General features: G+C 32.6%; 1 protein-coding gene across 3 annotated transcripts in view; it reads right to left on the minus strand.

The window, feature by feature from the left end:
* The window catches only part of LOC134721434 (uncharacterized), a 31,450-nt gene extending 15,290 nt beyond the window's left edge, over positions 1-16,160 (minus strand). For 2 of the 3 annotated variants that reach the window (XM_063584461.1, XM_063584460.1), the window contains exons 1-4: positions 15,970-16,160; positions 8,495-8,614; positions 3,995-4,114; positions 2,562-2,681 (exon numbers count right to left, since the gene is read on the minus strand). In XM_063584461.1, coding sequence (XP_063440531.1) covers positions 2,562-2,681; positions 3,995-4,114; positions 8,495-8,614; positions 15,970-16,087 — 478 coding nt within the window. In that variant the 5' untranslated portion in view covers positions 16,088-16,160. The remainder of the gene's footprint in view (positions 1-2,561; positions 2,682-3,994; positions 4,115-8,494; positions 8,615-15,969) is intronic. The other variant, XM_063584462.1, reaches the window with a different exon arrangement.
* Between the last annotated feature and the right edge of the window lie 911 nt (positions 16,161-17,071).

Consider the following 17,071-nt stretch of genomic DNA (forward strand, 5'->3'; position numbering starts at 1 on the left):
TTGTTTACCATCTTTGCCGCAAATTTAGTGTTTTCTACTTCGTATTAAATCAATATAGGGATCCATTTTGTCAAATGCGTTTTGTTATAATATATTTTTTCACCCTTTTGGTCTTTTGGAAAATGTTGTTTGTGCTGTATTTAGACCCTTCTACAACGAAATGTGTTACATGCACACGTATAAAAATTGCGGTTTTTATCCAACGCAATCATAGGTGTGAACGTTGTTTCCAATTTAGACTTGTTTATATATATATATATATATATATACAACTCGTCTAAACATCAACCCAACAATGTTAGATCTGTAAATTTGATTTCGCAAATTTTTGGTTCTTCCCTCGCCGGGATTCGAACCCATGCTACTGTGATATCGTGACACCAAATCGCCTGCACTGCAGCCGTCCCGCTAGACCACACGACCAGCTGGGCTCTCAAAAAAAGAGCTTTCGCTGGCCGTATGGTACCTTTCCACGTCAGTTTTAATCTAGCGGCGTACTACAGTACATGATATATAAGGCATGAAGATGTTATTGTTACAGATCAGCTAAATTATCTATAGTAAAGGATCCTACAAATTAATGTAATATACAGTCACAGAAAATAATTATATTTATAAGTACGTCTGAGTCAGTGACAACTCTACAAAAGATGTATCCATTGGATCGCCATCAATGATGGTGATACATGGCTGTGTACATAATGTATATACAACTCGTCTAAACATCAACCCAACAATGTTAGATCTGTAAATTTGCTTTCGCAAATTTTTGGTTCTTCCCTCGCCGGGATTCGAACCCATGCTACTGTGATATCGTGACACCAAATCGCCTGCACTGCAGCCGTCCCGCTAGACCACACGATATATATATATACAACTCGTCTAAACATCAACCCAACAATGTTAGATCTGTAAATTTGCTTTCACAAATTTTTGGTTCTTCCCTCGCCGGGATTCGAACCCATGCTACTGTGATATCGTGACACCAAATCGCCTGCACTGCAGCCGTCCCGGTAGACCACACGACCACCTGGGCTCTACAAAAATAAAGCTTTCAGTGGTCTTGTGTTACTTTTCCTCGTCAGTTTTAATCTAGCGGCGTACTACAGTACATGATATATAAGGCATGAAGATGTTATTGTTACAGATCAGCTAAATTATCTATAGTAAAGGATCCTACAAATTAATGTAAGATACAGTCACAGAAAAGTACGTCTGAGTCAGTGACAACTCTACAACAGATGTATCCATATATACAACTCGTCTAAACATCAACCCAACAATAAAATTGAGAATGGAAATGGGGAATGTGTCAAAGAGACAACAACCCGACCAAAATAAAAAAATAAAATTAAAAAAAAACAAAAAAAACACAACAGCAGAAGGTCACCAACAGGTCTTCAATGTAGCGAGAAATTCCCGCACCCGGAGGCGTCCTACAGCTGTTAGATCTGTAAATTTGCTTTCGCAAATTTTTATATATATATATTTATATTCTTCATCAATAGATATTACGATATTTATATATATATATGTGTGAATGATTTATGATTTATATATTTAGTTACATTAAAGTAATGCATCTTAAGATGACTATCCCAAGTTTTAAATTCCGAAACATTTAATTAGTGTCGGTTCCTATCAGGTAATGTGGAAAGTATGGTTGCAGGTGTGTTTAATGATAACTAAAATGTATATAAAGTTTGCATGTCAGCAGCTCAGTTTATACATCAATAACCTGAAGAAAGATTTGATTTGTACTTATAATTCTCAACCAAAACATTTTTTTTTAATTTCACTTTCTTGGAATCCAGGGATTCCATTCATGTGTATCGCGCACGAATACATCACAATGATATCGACAATGTTAACAATGAGCATAGGTTACAAAAGCAGTTCTGGCAACATGGTGTATCGGAGCGTACACTAGCTAAGGAAAACAATTCTAACGGACCAATCACATTCAAGTATTCGTAGAGATGTAAATCATTTAAGAATTATTTACTAGTATCTAATATATTTTTAACTCAATGTCAATTCAACTATAATAAGCAGGTTAATCTCGATTTTCATTTTCTTTTCAGACTGGTGACCAGGGACTTTTTGTGGCTCTGTTGTTCTTGCTATGTTTCTCGACCAACTTCTTTATATTTCTGATTGTCGAGTTTTGTGTGCTTTTTCCAATCTATTTATTTTTATTGAATACACAAGCTAGTTAAATGTCAGGATTATTTTTACTTTCTAAAGATATGCAAGCCATCCACGAAATTCTTATTCAAAATTTGACTCGGGTTATAATACCTGATATTTAATTTTGTCTACTAGTGTAAGCGAACTTTTATTCCGACGTGTAGATTTTCCAATGAGTAAATTTATACTAGTGTTGTCTTTCCGTTAATAGTACGAAACAAAACAGGGTTAGAGTTAACTTTACCTAAACACTAAGCATGAAAAAAGTAACCTAGTGCAATAGTTCCTCTGGAAATTATACACTAGTATAACTAGTCCTCTGGAAAAAATACACTGGTGGAAGGAATACAATGTTACGCGATGACCCTTACTTCTTTCACAGAACTGTCCATTCCAGAAGTCCTGTTCACAGCAACCACAGTGATTATTTCTGCACTGGAGTGTTGCTTTACACTCAAGCGGGGAATTACAGAGGGCCTTTTCATCTTTTCCTTAAAAAATAATAAATTGTACATTCATAAATATCTGGAATGTTTAAATAAGTGCCAGGAAAAGCAATCTGATTAAATTAAATTTTTACTTTGGTCCCTTAGATTTGTTTGTTGAGGCGTGTAAGATATGAAAACATGCTATAAGGAGTCATGTTCAGTGACCTTTTAGCGCCCAATCAAATATTTTCCTTCAAAAGTTTCGGTATTTTTAACTATGAAATATCCAAAACATTGTCGAGTAAACTGCGAAATATTTCCAAATGAAGTTCGGAAATTCTATGATCTTACCATTTAATTTCCCGACATCGTTCCGATTTTATGCATCGACCTGATTGTTTACAATTCTCTATTTATGAACGCAGTAACGTTTCATTGTTTTATTCGTTTTTTATTTGATAAACCATAAGTCAATAAAACAATTAATCAATTTAAAGGACACATTTTGATTCAATTGTGTCAATCTATGTTTGCAGGGAAATTTGTGTAATCAAACTGCCAACATGTCACTCGAAAGTATTAGCTGATCAAAAATTAGCATACACGGTTATCTAAACATGACCCTTTATGGGATTTCAGATCTTACACGACGAGACAAACAAATCTAGGGGAGCAAAGTGAAAGATCTGATTTTAATCAGATTGCCAAAAAAGCGACAAGATCAGTATACTATGTATCAAAACTGCAGTTAAGCTAGTAGTATTTCACTGCATTTTGGTATTGCGTTTATTAATTTCGTATTATTATATGTGCATGTAGATTTGTTCAAATTAATTATTCCCATTTTGATTTACAATGTTTACATTCCTTTTTCACAGATATTATTTTTGTTACTAATTCAAATTCTAATTTAGTTTTACTATGTATCTCTGTTGTAGTTATTCCAGCTCTCATTTTACACTTTTTGGAATTTTGGGTCCTCAATGCTCTTCAACTTTGTATTTGTTTGGCTTTTTAACTATTTTGATCTGAGCGTCACTGATGAGTCTTATGTAGACGAAACGCGCGTCTGGCCTATAAAATTATAATCCTGGTACTTTTGATAACTATTTACACATATTTTTCTTTTTTTATCTTCTATTCCCCATAATATACTGGTATACTACATAGACAAGATAAATAATACCGTAACTTTACTTAGATGATCAATTTGATGCTTCATACGTTTTTCCTTTAATATGTGTTTGAAGATTTTAGGCTTCATAAGTTTCCATAATTAATTTATAAAGAAGATGATTTTAGCCGTATCACAAAAATTGTACTCTATATAAATCTTTCACGCTTTGTAAACCATATGTCGGGTAATTAATTCATACTTATAGAACATGTTGATCCTGTCCAGTAGTCGGATGATGCACACTGACATACACTCTTAGCACAGTGTAAATTGGTTCTGCATTCTTCCTCTTTCATGCATGCATCGTTTATAGATTTTCCTTAAAAAAGTGATTGATCTAAATAGTATAAAAACAATGTTCATATGGCATACACCAAGGTATTAACAGGAAAATATATATAGATTTCAAAACAGAATTTCTAACACATAAGACTTATAAAGAATGTATGCATGTTTGTATGCATCATCTAGTATACGAATCGAAGTCATGCATAACAAGACGAAACTGTTATGGGTAGAAACAGAAAAAAACAAGAAATTATGATTTCGCAAAAAAACAAAATCAAACATGTTTCTAGTAGGTAATATATTCACGATGACTGAAAATACATTTTTGTACACTGACACGATTAGGAAATGATACAGTTTGGTTGATCTAATGTATTTATGGTTATTATATTTCAATTTTTATTTTTATCTATTTTTTACTCCAGATTATTCAATGAAGGCACCAGTAGTATATTGCTGTTCGAAACACATAAATCGATCAAACATTTCACTGGCTAGATGTAGGTACACTGTACTTTTTCTGTTGTAGTTGCAGACTGTATGTTGCCCTCTAGATTTCGTATTGTTATTTGCGTCGTTCAGCTGATGTTACATTGACATGAAGTGTATTATATCGTTTACAGTTCCCAATGTAAAAGAGAGGCGGAAGATACCAAAGGGACATCCAAACTCACAAATCGATGACAAACTGATAACGCCAGGGCAAAAAAACAACGAAAACTATAATTATAGCAATGTAAATCACAAAACGACGTCAAGACAAACAGGTCTACAAAAAACAACATAGAAAACCAAAGCTGAGCAAAACGAACCAAACCAAAAAAACTGTGGATATCTCAGGTGCTCCAGAATGTTTAGCAGGTACTGCCCCACATTGACACCCGTAGTATTACTCCTATAAATTACATTGATAAGTAAGATCAAGTGATTAGGTGGACTGTTAATTGACTCTTTTCTAACCCCAAGACATCACCAAATTAAAATTAACTTTTAGCAAATACATGTATAATACTTTGACCGAAACTGTTCACCTCTAAACTACTGTTTTGTGCTTTATATTACTATTATAACACTCATCTTGTTAATAAACTCACGCAAATGCCTTAACGGGTCAACAATTTATTATATGCAAACTTCGTATACAGAAACAGGTTTCCATAGTATTGAGAAAATTAAGTTTGAATTATATGTATAATCCCTAGATATGAAAAAAAAATTAAGAGTCAGGGCTTAATATGACATATTCATAAAAAAAAAAAGATTGAATATCCCATATCAATTAAATACGCGAACAATGTTATATGTATCACTAAATATGCAAATAAAGAAGACACTACAAAAAGCTAAGTATCTTTGATGCTTAGATGAAGCTTTGTTTAAGAAAAACAAAGAGTAGACACGGTAATTGTCTGTACAATTTGTACATGTTACGATTTACTACAGTTGACTTTGCGTAGCCACGAATGCAAGAATAAAACAGGGATGGACAGAAGGAATAAAAAAGATAACCCAAAATGTTATATTGGTTTTCCTTAATATGTTCTAGCTGACTTTAATGTATAATCAAAGTCACTTTTCCAGAAGTGTCATATAAAGGTTAATAAAACATTACTGTAGATGTTAATATAAATTTAAATTTATTTTATTTTTTTCTGATAAAAAGGAAAAAGCACGTACACATGTATTACCAAAAGTGAAACCAACCATACAATTAAAACTTAAATCACCCTTTACAAAAATTGAGTATAAATTGGTCAGATAAAGCTGTAACTTGACAATGAACATTTTTTGGGGCTAACAAAAAGAAAGTCCTTCCTGTGTTTAGAATTGTTCTGTTACCACAGTTACATCTGTATACACTTGTATTAATTTTTCATATCATCTCCGGAGATAGTTCAACGCTATAACAATAAGTTTTCGTTTCTTTCCGCTTTCTGTTTAGTCCCCTAGTCTGCGAACACCATTTGGTCAAAAGCCTTGATATAATCCTTAACCACGCCTGTTAACATGTTAGTTTACTTTCTTTAATGTTATAAAAGTTTGTGTTCTTACTATATAAAACATGTCTAAATACATAAAAAAAATCTTTAAATTGTTTTTTTTCTTGGTGATTGCATTGCTTTATAATTATACTTTTCTGACGAAAAAAGTACTTCCGGTTGTCGAAGGTGACGCTGACCTTTCATGTGTTTTTCCTTTAATAAGGTCACATATAAGGGGGTTCAATGTTAAAACACTTACCCCCTACCACCAACCGGTATGGCCACTTGATGCGATTATCTTGGTTCTAGCTTTTCCAACAAGACATAGTGAAGTTGTAGCTGGATGCCCCAAATCGTTTTTACTGTTTACTTTTTCTTTATCTCGAACGGTTTCAGACATATTTTATAAATTACATAAACATATCTAAATCTAAAAAGGTCATGTCGATCTTGACCTTTGAAATATTGAGCTTGATAAGGCTACATATGAAGTTATCCTATGGTAAAAACGACTACGACTGATAGTTTCAGATTTGTGACCACAGACTATTTCTTGGAAATTTCAATGAGCTTGACGTCCCCATTTTTAACCAATTACTTTATCCCTAACTATTACCGTTTCCAAATGCATCTCACCACAAATTCCAAGGTAGAAAGGTGAAATGAGCAAAACGCATACCGTACAGTAAGCAATAAAAAGCCCCGGCTGACACAATGCATCTCATCACAAGTTCTAAGAGAGAAAGGTGAAATAAGCAAAACGCATACCGTACAGTAAGCAATAATAGTCCCCGGCTGACACAATGCATCTCACCACAAGTTCTAAGAGAGAAAGGTAAATGAGCAAATCGCATACCGTACAGTAAGCAATAAAAGGCCCCGGCTGACACAATGCATCTCACCACAAGTTCTAAGGGAGAATGGTGAAATGAGCAAAACGCAAAACGTACAGTAAGCTATAAAAGATCCCAGCTGACACAATGTGAAACATTAAAATGAGTAAACAAACGGCCTGATTTATACTGGAATAATGAACGAAAAATAAATATGGCAGACAGCAGCCAACGACAACTACTGGATAACAGGTTCTTGGCTGTGGACAGGCATATAAAGAGGTTGGCTTCGTTAAATGTGTCTGCGAGACCTTTACCCCCGGCCCTATTAGGACTGTAGTGTAACAACTCAAGATAAGAACAAAGTGTGAAAATAAGTTGGACAGGGCTTTTCAAAAGAAGATAATTTTGATAAATCGCATTCCTTTTTTTGTAGCCTAAAAAATCGGCGTAAAGTGGAAGAATTATAAAATAAAATTGCCTTGTTTATCCAATGGTAACGTGCTCGTTTCGAGTACCGTAGCACCAAACCTTGAAAGGAATAACAAAAGCTATGGGCACTTGCAATACATATCTTAGTTGTATAACTTGTGTGGTCTTTCCAGTACTCAGATTCTGAACACTGACAAAAAGATTTCGTATATTCAAGATTTTCTGCACATTCGATAAAAGAACTACATGAATGTCTTTTGATTTTTTCTGCAATTGAAAACTCGCTTTCTGGTCAACATTCAAGGAGCAATGACTCATAACGGCATTGAACCGAAAAACTGGTCTTTCTAATCAAGCAGACAACAGAAATTCCAGTTAGTTCCAAAGAAATAAATATCAGCAAATTAAATCAGCAATATGTTTTATAGATGACTGATTTAGAGAATATTACAGGAGATTTTTTTTATTACTGTTAGCAACTAAAGATATATGACTGATTATCTATTTTAACATGTAAACATATTGAAAATTATTGCAATTCCAAAGAATATGTACAGATCAATAAATTTTGAAAGGTTATGAAATTGAATATAAGGCTACCGTGATATATGTTCAAAAAGAATACAATGCAATTTGCAATTTTGCCTACATATCGTTTACAATCAGATTCGACAATCATGACTATATCTCGTGGGATACGCTATTTTCCCACCTTCGTGATTATAATTATAAATATAAAAGAAGTTTTGAAAGCTTTTCGTTTTAAGAATAAAAATAAAAATAGTTGTCTAAAGAGGAAAATGTATCTCAGTTAATACAGCGGTAGAGTCCATAACATGTTTAAATAGCAGACCCTGGATAGTAACCACGTTTTGACAGAAGATTAACTTAAATTTTTTTGTTAAAAAATGTTATGTATCGATAATTTTAGTTTGTTTGTAATTGTATGTTCATTGTATGGACTGTATAGCATAGTAAAAAAAGACATTTCAATTGGCGTAAACGCCAATTAAATAAGCATCGAGCTTACATTTTTTTTTTATTTTACTCCAATTATTCGAGATGAGCTTGTCTACTGATTGTTTGCATATTTAACTTGACAGTCAAGTGGTTTGAAATTAAGGTTAGGCGTTAACAAGTCTGGAAATGAAATATACTACTTACTTAATATACATTTGATTCCATTCCACAATAAATCAGCTGGACATTGACATACTCCATCATCGCAAAAAAGTTTTCCTCCACATTCGTTTGAATTAGTACAAGTGTCGTTAGATATCTTTTCTGTAAAACAACATTCATGACTCCATTGCAATTGCAACACGTATTTATCTATTTGTTGTAAATTTAGAAATATTGATTCGTTGACTAGATTTTGTTAATACTGAAACATAGTTCTTTTCATTTATTCATCAGCATGGTAAATTTTTGTGATAGTGTTTTGCGAAAAAAAAGTATATTGTCTCATTTTTTGTTATGAATTTGACTATTCTGTTTAGGTCCGCTTTGATCACATACTCCGCACTTGTTCAAGTATTTAAATTTCCTTGGATTTTTTTGGTGGGTTGGTATTTTTTGGTGATGATTCACGCCACTTTCAGCACTCTTGGCTTTACCATGACGGACTTTTTTTTTATTTGTGGAGGGATCCGGAGTACCCGGGGAAAACCACCGATGTTCGGTATTAAAACTAGCAAACCTTGTCAATTTAGATCGAAGTCGAACGCACCTCGCCACAAGCGGAGTCCGAACTCACAGCGTAGATTATTTCTTTGACCACTTAGACACCGAGGCCCTTCATTTTTGGGGATTTGATAATTCCTTTATGAGGGTTAATGCAGAAAAGCGCTTTGGACGCACAATTAATAAATTAATGATTTTGTTTTCCTGTCACCTGATGCAGCCATTTTTTTATAATTTTGTCTGGTAAATAGATATTTCTTCTTTAAAAGAGGGACGAAAGATACCAGAGGGACAGTCAAACTCATAGAGCGAAAAAAAACACAAAAAACTGACATCGCCATGGCCAAAAATAAAAAGACAAACAGACAAATAATAGTACAGATGACTTCTATCTATGAATAATAGTGTTTAATAATATTTCAATTGCCATATATTTTTTTCAGATTTTTGCATTGCTTACAAATTGATTTGCATATTTCAATATGTGAAATTTTACTGAACAATGATGATAAATCCTTTATACTTTTGTTTAATATAGTGTTTTTATTTTCCGTCATTTATGCAAGAAACCATGCATGTGTGGCTGGATAATTTCTTACTAGTAACACAGGTCTGACTTATGTCACATGAGAAACTGAAAATTTTGATAAAAATGACTGAGACTGGAAGAATGTCATTTATGAAGTCACGTTGACGTTAAAGATATGCAAAATTGACAATTGTTGTTTTTGAACAAAAAAGGCCCTTTTACACATAGTTTTGTATGCACATAAGATTGAGCTACCACATTACTTGCATCAAAAAATTTTAACCTCTGGTAGCTAAATATATATTTAAGTAAAGACTGTTTGTGACACGATGCCGAATTAAATTTGTTTTGGAAGGCTATTTTTCAGTGATTCTGTAACAGTAAGGCCTTAACCAAATTTGTAAGACAATACTAGTATTCAAAACTACAAATACTGACATTTGAAGGCATTTAAAATGTTTTTTGACTATCGAATTCATAGGCCAAAAATGCGAACTTGTCAAACATCTTCTATCATACTAGTACTTACTGTACTATCATATCTTTTAATTTTATTGAAAATATTCCTTAATAGTAATATAAAAAGGAAGAGTTATATGATTACCAATAATGCAAATATCCAACAAAGACCAACTTGCGTTTTCAGAACAAGTTTAAATTACTACACAGTGTATCAAATTTGAGTAACGTTCATTAAAACATATGCAGTGAACTGTTTAGAAGGAGCTGTGCTTAAAATTCCGTGAACAAACAAACAGAAACAAGCAGACGAACTGAGTAATCAATTGCAAACCATGAATCCATTCAATTAAATAACTGACAGTGACATTGTGTGTAAATAATCGCTCTCAATGTACATGTAAGTACAGTGACCCCATGATCGCGTCTTCAATCTCACAAAGGGGGTTAGTTTTCAAACTAATCCTCAAAGGTTGGACATTGACCTCTTGTCGAAGTTTTTGGAGTACATTTTGCTAATCGGGCTTTTTTGTTAAATTTTGTATTTAAATTTACTCATTAAGACAATCTATGTATTGCTTTGCATGTCTTTTCGTGAATTTCTTTGGATGATTTTGTACTGTTATCGAGCCATCATGATTGCCCCATATCTGTTTTATTTCACAAGCTTGCATAAGCCAGTAATAGAATAGTAGTAAAAAAACCACCAACGCCAACCTAGAAAAAAAGGCGTTTTTTTTGTTTTTTTATTATATTAAGTTTACATGAAATAAAGATGTTGTATACTCATCATAGACTTGAAACTCGGGATCATAATATCATAAATATGTTGTTTTTGGTATTTCCAGATACTCAATATATATGATACGATTGGATACGTTCTAAATTGATCGACCTCTAGTACAGATATTCCAATTCAAGAAGTGCAGTTGCGCACATTGACAGGTACCGTATATACAGAACAACGTTGTCTCGCATTCTGTAGTATGTTTACATTTGGATTCAAATGTGGTTTTTTTTCTATACATATTAATATAAGTATTGAAAATATTATGGCAGTTGCATATACAATATATTTAAATTCATTTGTTTTTTTTATATTTATAAAATTGAATGCTCCTTTTTGTAATTGAGCGGAAGCTCTTCGTACTAAGAATGTGCGCACGTGTAACCCTTTTAAATTCCTATATAATTACAAAAAGAAGCATTAAATTCTTATAAAAGTTTAATCAAGCATTTTTTTTTCATTTTTTCTATGCTTTTTCACTTTATCACGGAGAGCACGTGCAGTCATAGATGTTGCATTTTATACGATACGGAAATAAAATATAACTTTTGGAATGCCTCGGCCAATCAAAATTACAGATTGTCTTGATTTATTTGCTTGAATTGATTCCCTAAAGACATGTGCATGTATGCTTTGTGACCCCCTCCCCCCTCCCGAACACACACAAACACTGTGATATACAAAACACCACAACCACTATTTTCTTCCAGAAACTTCAAATGTATGTCAAATGTTTAAGTGAGAAATTATGAATGAAACCAACATTAAGCATTTGAACTTTTCTGAAAAAGACTATATATGATAAGCCAATTTGTGAAACTTGATTATCTCCCCATAGTGATAAAATGTTGAAAAATAACTGAGAGTTATCTTATTAAATTAATCACAGAGAGTGTCTAGTAGACATTTGTATTTGGAAAAAAATAATGACTTTCAAACAATTTAACACTGCAAATAAATGCTACTTTATTCAATTATAAGGACTTAGTTTGTCAAATCTACTAAATTTATTGGATATTGTGATTTTTTTATGAAAATAGATAAAAATGCTAAATACTGGCATTGTCCATTGAAACAAATCAGCTTTCCACTACAGTGATATGTAGTCTCACACGAAGAATTGATAGTTTATAAGACAGAGTTAGTTGTGATGAACGCTGATCGTAAGTTACGGTAAAGTTTAATTAGATGTCAGTATTTAAACTAGGGGCTCTAAAGAGCCTGTTTCGCTCAACTAGGTTTATGTACAATGAACACAATGGAAAATCTCAAACATTGTAGACTACAGTATAATTCATACTTAAATCTATGTTTTGTTGATCTTGCATTGCTGATCATTTTCCTGTTTACAGTTTCTCTCTATCTTCAATAGTTTTTTTCCCAAAACACAATAGGGTAAACAATCGTCATTAAAGTGCAATAAGTAGGTATAAGAAGACAACTGACAATTTCATCTATACTGACCTATTTGCAGATTTTGTCTTGCTAATCATATTTGCTTTTTAAAGTTTGTATCTATCTAATATAGTTTTCAAGAAAATAGGCAAAAACACAAACAAATTGTAGAACTTGTTTTTTAAGGGTAATAACTCCGACATCTAGTTTTGATCATCAACCACATTTCTTATACAGTAGGAGGTCACACATGCATAATTTTTTCATATGTTTGATATATATTGGTTACTTACAGGCCTTTTAAATTGAACCCTATATTGATTGAACTGATATCTTCTTTTTATTTAAACGGTATCGACTACGTTATCAACAATTGGCCCGTGTCTTCGGACAAATGCAGGCTAATTTTTGTCCAAATCGACTCATTGCAGTATAATATAGCTTAAGGTCATTCAGTTGAACGATTTTAAAAAATACTCGAAAGCGAATGACCTCTCTATTAAATTGTTTATCTTGCAGTATACCTACATGTCATCATAATTTGTATAAAAAGTGATTGTTTTGTTTTAAAGTTATGACAAAATATCTCATATCAATGTGGTTCTACACGGACAAGACTCTGACATACGATGTAGGACAAACTTAAATTACACATTGTAGTTCCTAGTAAAAATAAAAACTCGTTACAATAAAAACATAATTAACGTAAAATATATAATGTCCGTCTACACTTACCAAACGAACATCACTACTGTAAACACTAGCCAGTCAACACTGAGGTTGTGAGTTCGAACCCCGCTCGTGTAGGTGCAGGTGCACTCGACTCCAATGTTAATTGACTAGGATTGTCAGTTTTCCGATCGAAGGTCGGTGGTTTTCTCCGGGCACTCCGGCTTCCTCCACCCATAAAAACTGACCGCCGCGAAATAGCCCAAAAGTGGCGCTTAAAAGTGGCGTTAAAACACAAACAAGCAATCAATCAATCAAACGAACATCAGATTACAGACTTTTTGTTTAAAAAAAAATTAAGTGATAAATGCATGCATAACATCTGAATGTGTTTACACCAGCTGTATTTGTCCCAGGTTCATGCCAATATTTCGTATTTGTACGAAACAAGTAAACAAAAAATACCAACCAAATCAAACAATATACATCAAAGTATACACTTCTGAAATGAAGTCACTAGGGAAAATTAAATGGACGTCATGTATATAATGAAAATAAATTTTGAAGACTATTAATCGAAAAGAATTTTCTTTTATATGGAAAGTTTCCACGACAATGAGTAGACCGGCGTACTGAAAAGTGAGCTGTTAAACATTTATCGATGTAGTACTAGAATGAACGAAAAGTTTTTGTTAAACGCTGTGTTTTATTGATAATCAGCAAGTTAAAAATAAATTGGTAAAAAAATGTTAATGTAACAAGCTTCAAATGCATTTGTCTTAATAGATAACAAGAACACATATATTACAAATAATGCTTTTTAACAAACAAAATTCTACCAAAGATCATACATGTACATATTGATTAAGAATTCAATGAATCGTATGATTAAAAGAGTATTCAGTTTATACATAGAAAGATCAGTTGTAATTTAGGGTAAACATAGATATTATTCAAGTACAAATTTTGTAAAGGGAATATTCATCGACAAAATAAATTATACATTCTAATATGACGGCCTTCAAATCGTCAACCAGTATAATCACAATATATCTACTTTTAGCGCAAACGCATTAATACATAAGAATGGCTGTTCCACGTTACGCCCACCTTATTTATACGACTAGATAAACTCAATTTGCCAGTAAAACCCACAACAATACGGTTATCTCTACCCTAATGCCAAAAAAATAAACAAAAACCAAAAAACACATCTATTCAGTCTATTTCAGTTATTATTTTTGTGTAAAATTTCATAAAACGAAAATTACGCAAAATTATGTTATCGTCTTTGGCATTTAAAAAGGTGACGTTATATGTATGAAAAGTAAAATAACAAAAATATCAAATCCAAGGAAAATTCAGAAAGGAAAGTCCTTTATCAAATGGCAAAATCAAAAGCTTAAACACATCAAACGACTGGAAAACAACTGTCGTATCCTGACTTGGTACAGGCATTTTCCTTATTTAGAAAATGGTATGCTTATGGCGACAATTTATACACCGGGCGTTTTCAGGCAATTTGTACGCCTCAGACTGTAATAAAAGTAGATAAAAAAAATAATTTTAGGTGCAAAATGTTAGTTTTTTTAATTTATTATTATTAATATTTTAATACATTGGGGGGGGGAAGGAACAGCCAAAACAGTATCTTGTGTACAGGCCTATTGCTTTCACGGTAAAATTAACGTATTTGTCCTATAAGAATCAACATTATTCATGGCAGCCTTAGGTTTGTTTTCATTTAACCATGGGTTAGGCATTTATATTTAAGAAACAATTCATGGAAGCCATAGATTGTTGGAAATTTACACATGGCCTGGGCCGTGATATTCGAATTTTATCCTGAGCGTTAGCGAGAGATAAAATTAACGAATATCAGGCCAAGGCCATGTGTAAATTTCCAACAATCTATGGCTTCCATGAATTATTTCGATTCTAATAGGACAAATACGGTCATTAAAAAACTGAAGCGTAAGTGGGTATACTGTGTGTATGGCTGTTCTTTTTTACCCCCGTTAGATAAAGCTCAAGCATTCTAATAAATCTATAGTTTCAATGGATTATTTCGTGAATAACCGCTAGAAAAAAAATCTTTTTAATTCTTTTAATTCCCCAACCCAACATTTGCCATTTTTAATTTACATGTTTTTCTCGTAAGCTACCGTCAAATCCAAAGTTGACATTTCGTAAATAAGAGTACGCCATGTTGACTTGCTGAAATCAGTAATATGCGAATAATGCAATACAATAGGAAATTAAACAAAAACTACCTCAAAAATCAATTTATAAACAGTATTATACAAATTTGGAGGGCTCACGTAACAGAAAACTTTCAACTCAAGCTTTTTCATTTGTATGATGCATGTTTTGAAATGACTTAAATGCGCCAAAATCAGTAATAGACTTTCGCGGATTTTAATTTATTTTTATTTTATTAATTTCTTCGAGCTCTTGTGCATTACTTCTTTTTATTATGCATCCGAATAAGAATACACGTTATTTTTCTTTTTTGAATTGCAATTTTTAAAACAATAAAATCGGCAAAGGGTTTGCAAATAGGTTCCAATACATGTGGATTTACATGGGAAGAATATTGTAACAGCCATTATTATGTATATATCTGAGTCTGTGCTAAGTATAGATATATTGAGAATTTTACCACGGTGTTATTTACAAAGCGAAAGAAGCACGTCATATTAGAATCGTGTTTTACCCCGATCGAGCGATAGTGAGAGATTAAATAATCGTATATAAATGCCCAACCCATGGTTAAATGATAACAAATCTACGGCTGCTATGAATTAATTCTTAATTAATCAACTTTCTACACAAACAGAAAATGTTTATATGTTTAGCTTTATCAAGAGAGGACTAACTGTGTGCTTCTTTAGAATTCCACTGTAAGGAACATAGTCTGAATACCCCTTCAAAAGATTATAGCCAATTATTATATTAAAACATACATCTGGGCCTAAATCGAATGTGTTCATATTCAAAACACATGCATATATATATAATTTTGGATACTTTAAAACATAGTTACTGTAGTATTTATGTATTTTGACGTTAACTTTGTAAACTGAGTAATGTGTTTATGATAAAAATCCGTCTCACCTGTAGATGTCTCAGATTCTAAGTCAGTACTATTAGCCGTAGAACTAATTGTCCGTGTCTCTCCATATGCTGCCATACAGAGCAGGAAAAATATCAGCACATTACTTGACGGTACCATTTTGACTATCTGGAAGAAATGCTTATTTTGTTACTAAATGAGCCAATAAATTGCACCAGGAAGAACCTAGAGTCTGGTGATATCAAAACAACACTTGATAGAAGTACGTCAACACATTCAAAAGAAGAGGCGCATAAAGGGCCTTATTTTGGCATAACAATTGGAAAGTGTCGAAAATCAGATGAGTTTTTGTTAAATTGATAGATGCTGAACGATCAGGTCATTTATTTATTACATATATTTACAGAGAGTTGAAGGGAAATGCATTTTTATCTCAATGAGCCAATCAATGAATCAAATACCCCGTTGCGGATTATATTACATCATTAAGAACCAGTCTCTAATAATTTAAAACTAATACTTGGTCGAAGTGCGTATACATTTTTAAAGGAGGACGTAACGTGTCTTATTTGACCTTAAATTGAAGTGTTGAAATTCATATGTTTTGCGTATTAATAGCAGAACCATTATGTATTAAAAAAATTACGAATATTTAAAAGATGTTTTGGTGTAAAGTTGCAGCAGTGAAAGATGACATGAATCTTTTTTTTTAAACCAACAAATATTGAATAGTTTTACAATTATTTCTGTGTAGGAAATATCGCACGAAAACAGCAAGTTAATAAAAAAAGGTGTTTTCCACAAAGACAAACATTGTAAAGTTCTGTGTTTGTTTTTGTCATGCGCACTGCTTTGTACAGATGTGGATTCGAAATCAAAAATCAAATTATAATCAGAAATAAAAATCAATTGTTTTAAAATCAATTTTAAACGGTATTTTCCCTCCGAAACACGATTGATTGATTGATTAATTGATTGATTGATTTGTAGGTTGGTTGGTTGGTTGACTGATTAAACACATTTAGGTCCGCGCGCGCGGTGGTGTTTGTGAAGTCACGTGATGCTCGAATATATATATGTCTGAACTGGAGCACAGAGTTGTATTTTAATGCATGTTTAGAAGTTTGATTGTAGGATTTCACT

The sequence above is a fragment of the Mytilus trossulus genome, chromosome 6 (assembly GCF_036588685.1).
Source record: "Mytilus trossulus isolate FHL-02 chromosome 6, PNRI_Mtr1.1.1.hap1, whole genome shotgun sequence".
Lineage (NCBI taxonomy): Eukaryota > Metazoa > Mollusca > Bivalvia > Mytilida > Mytilidae > Mytilus > Mytilus trossulus.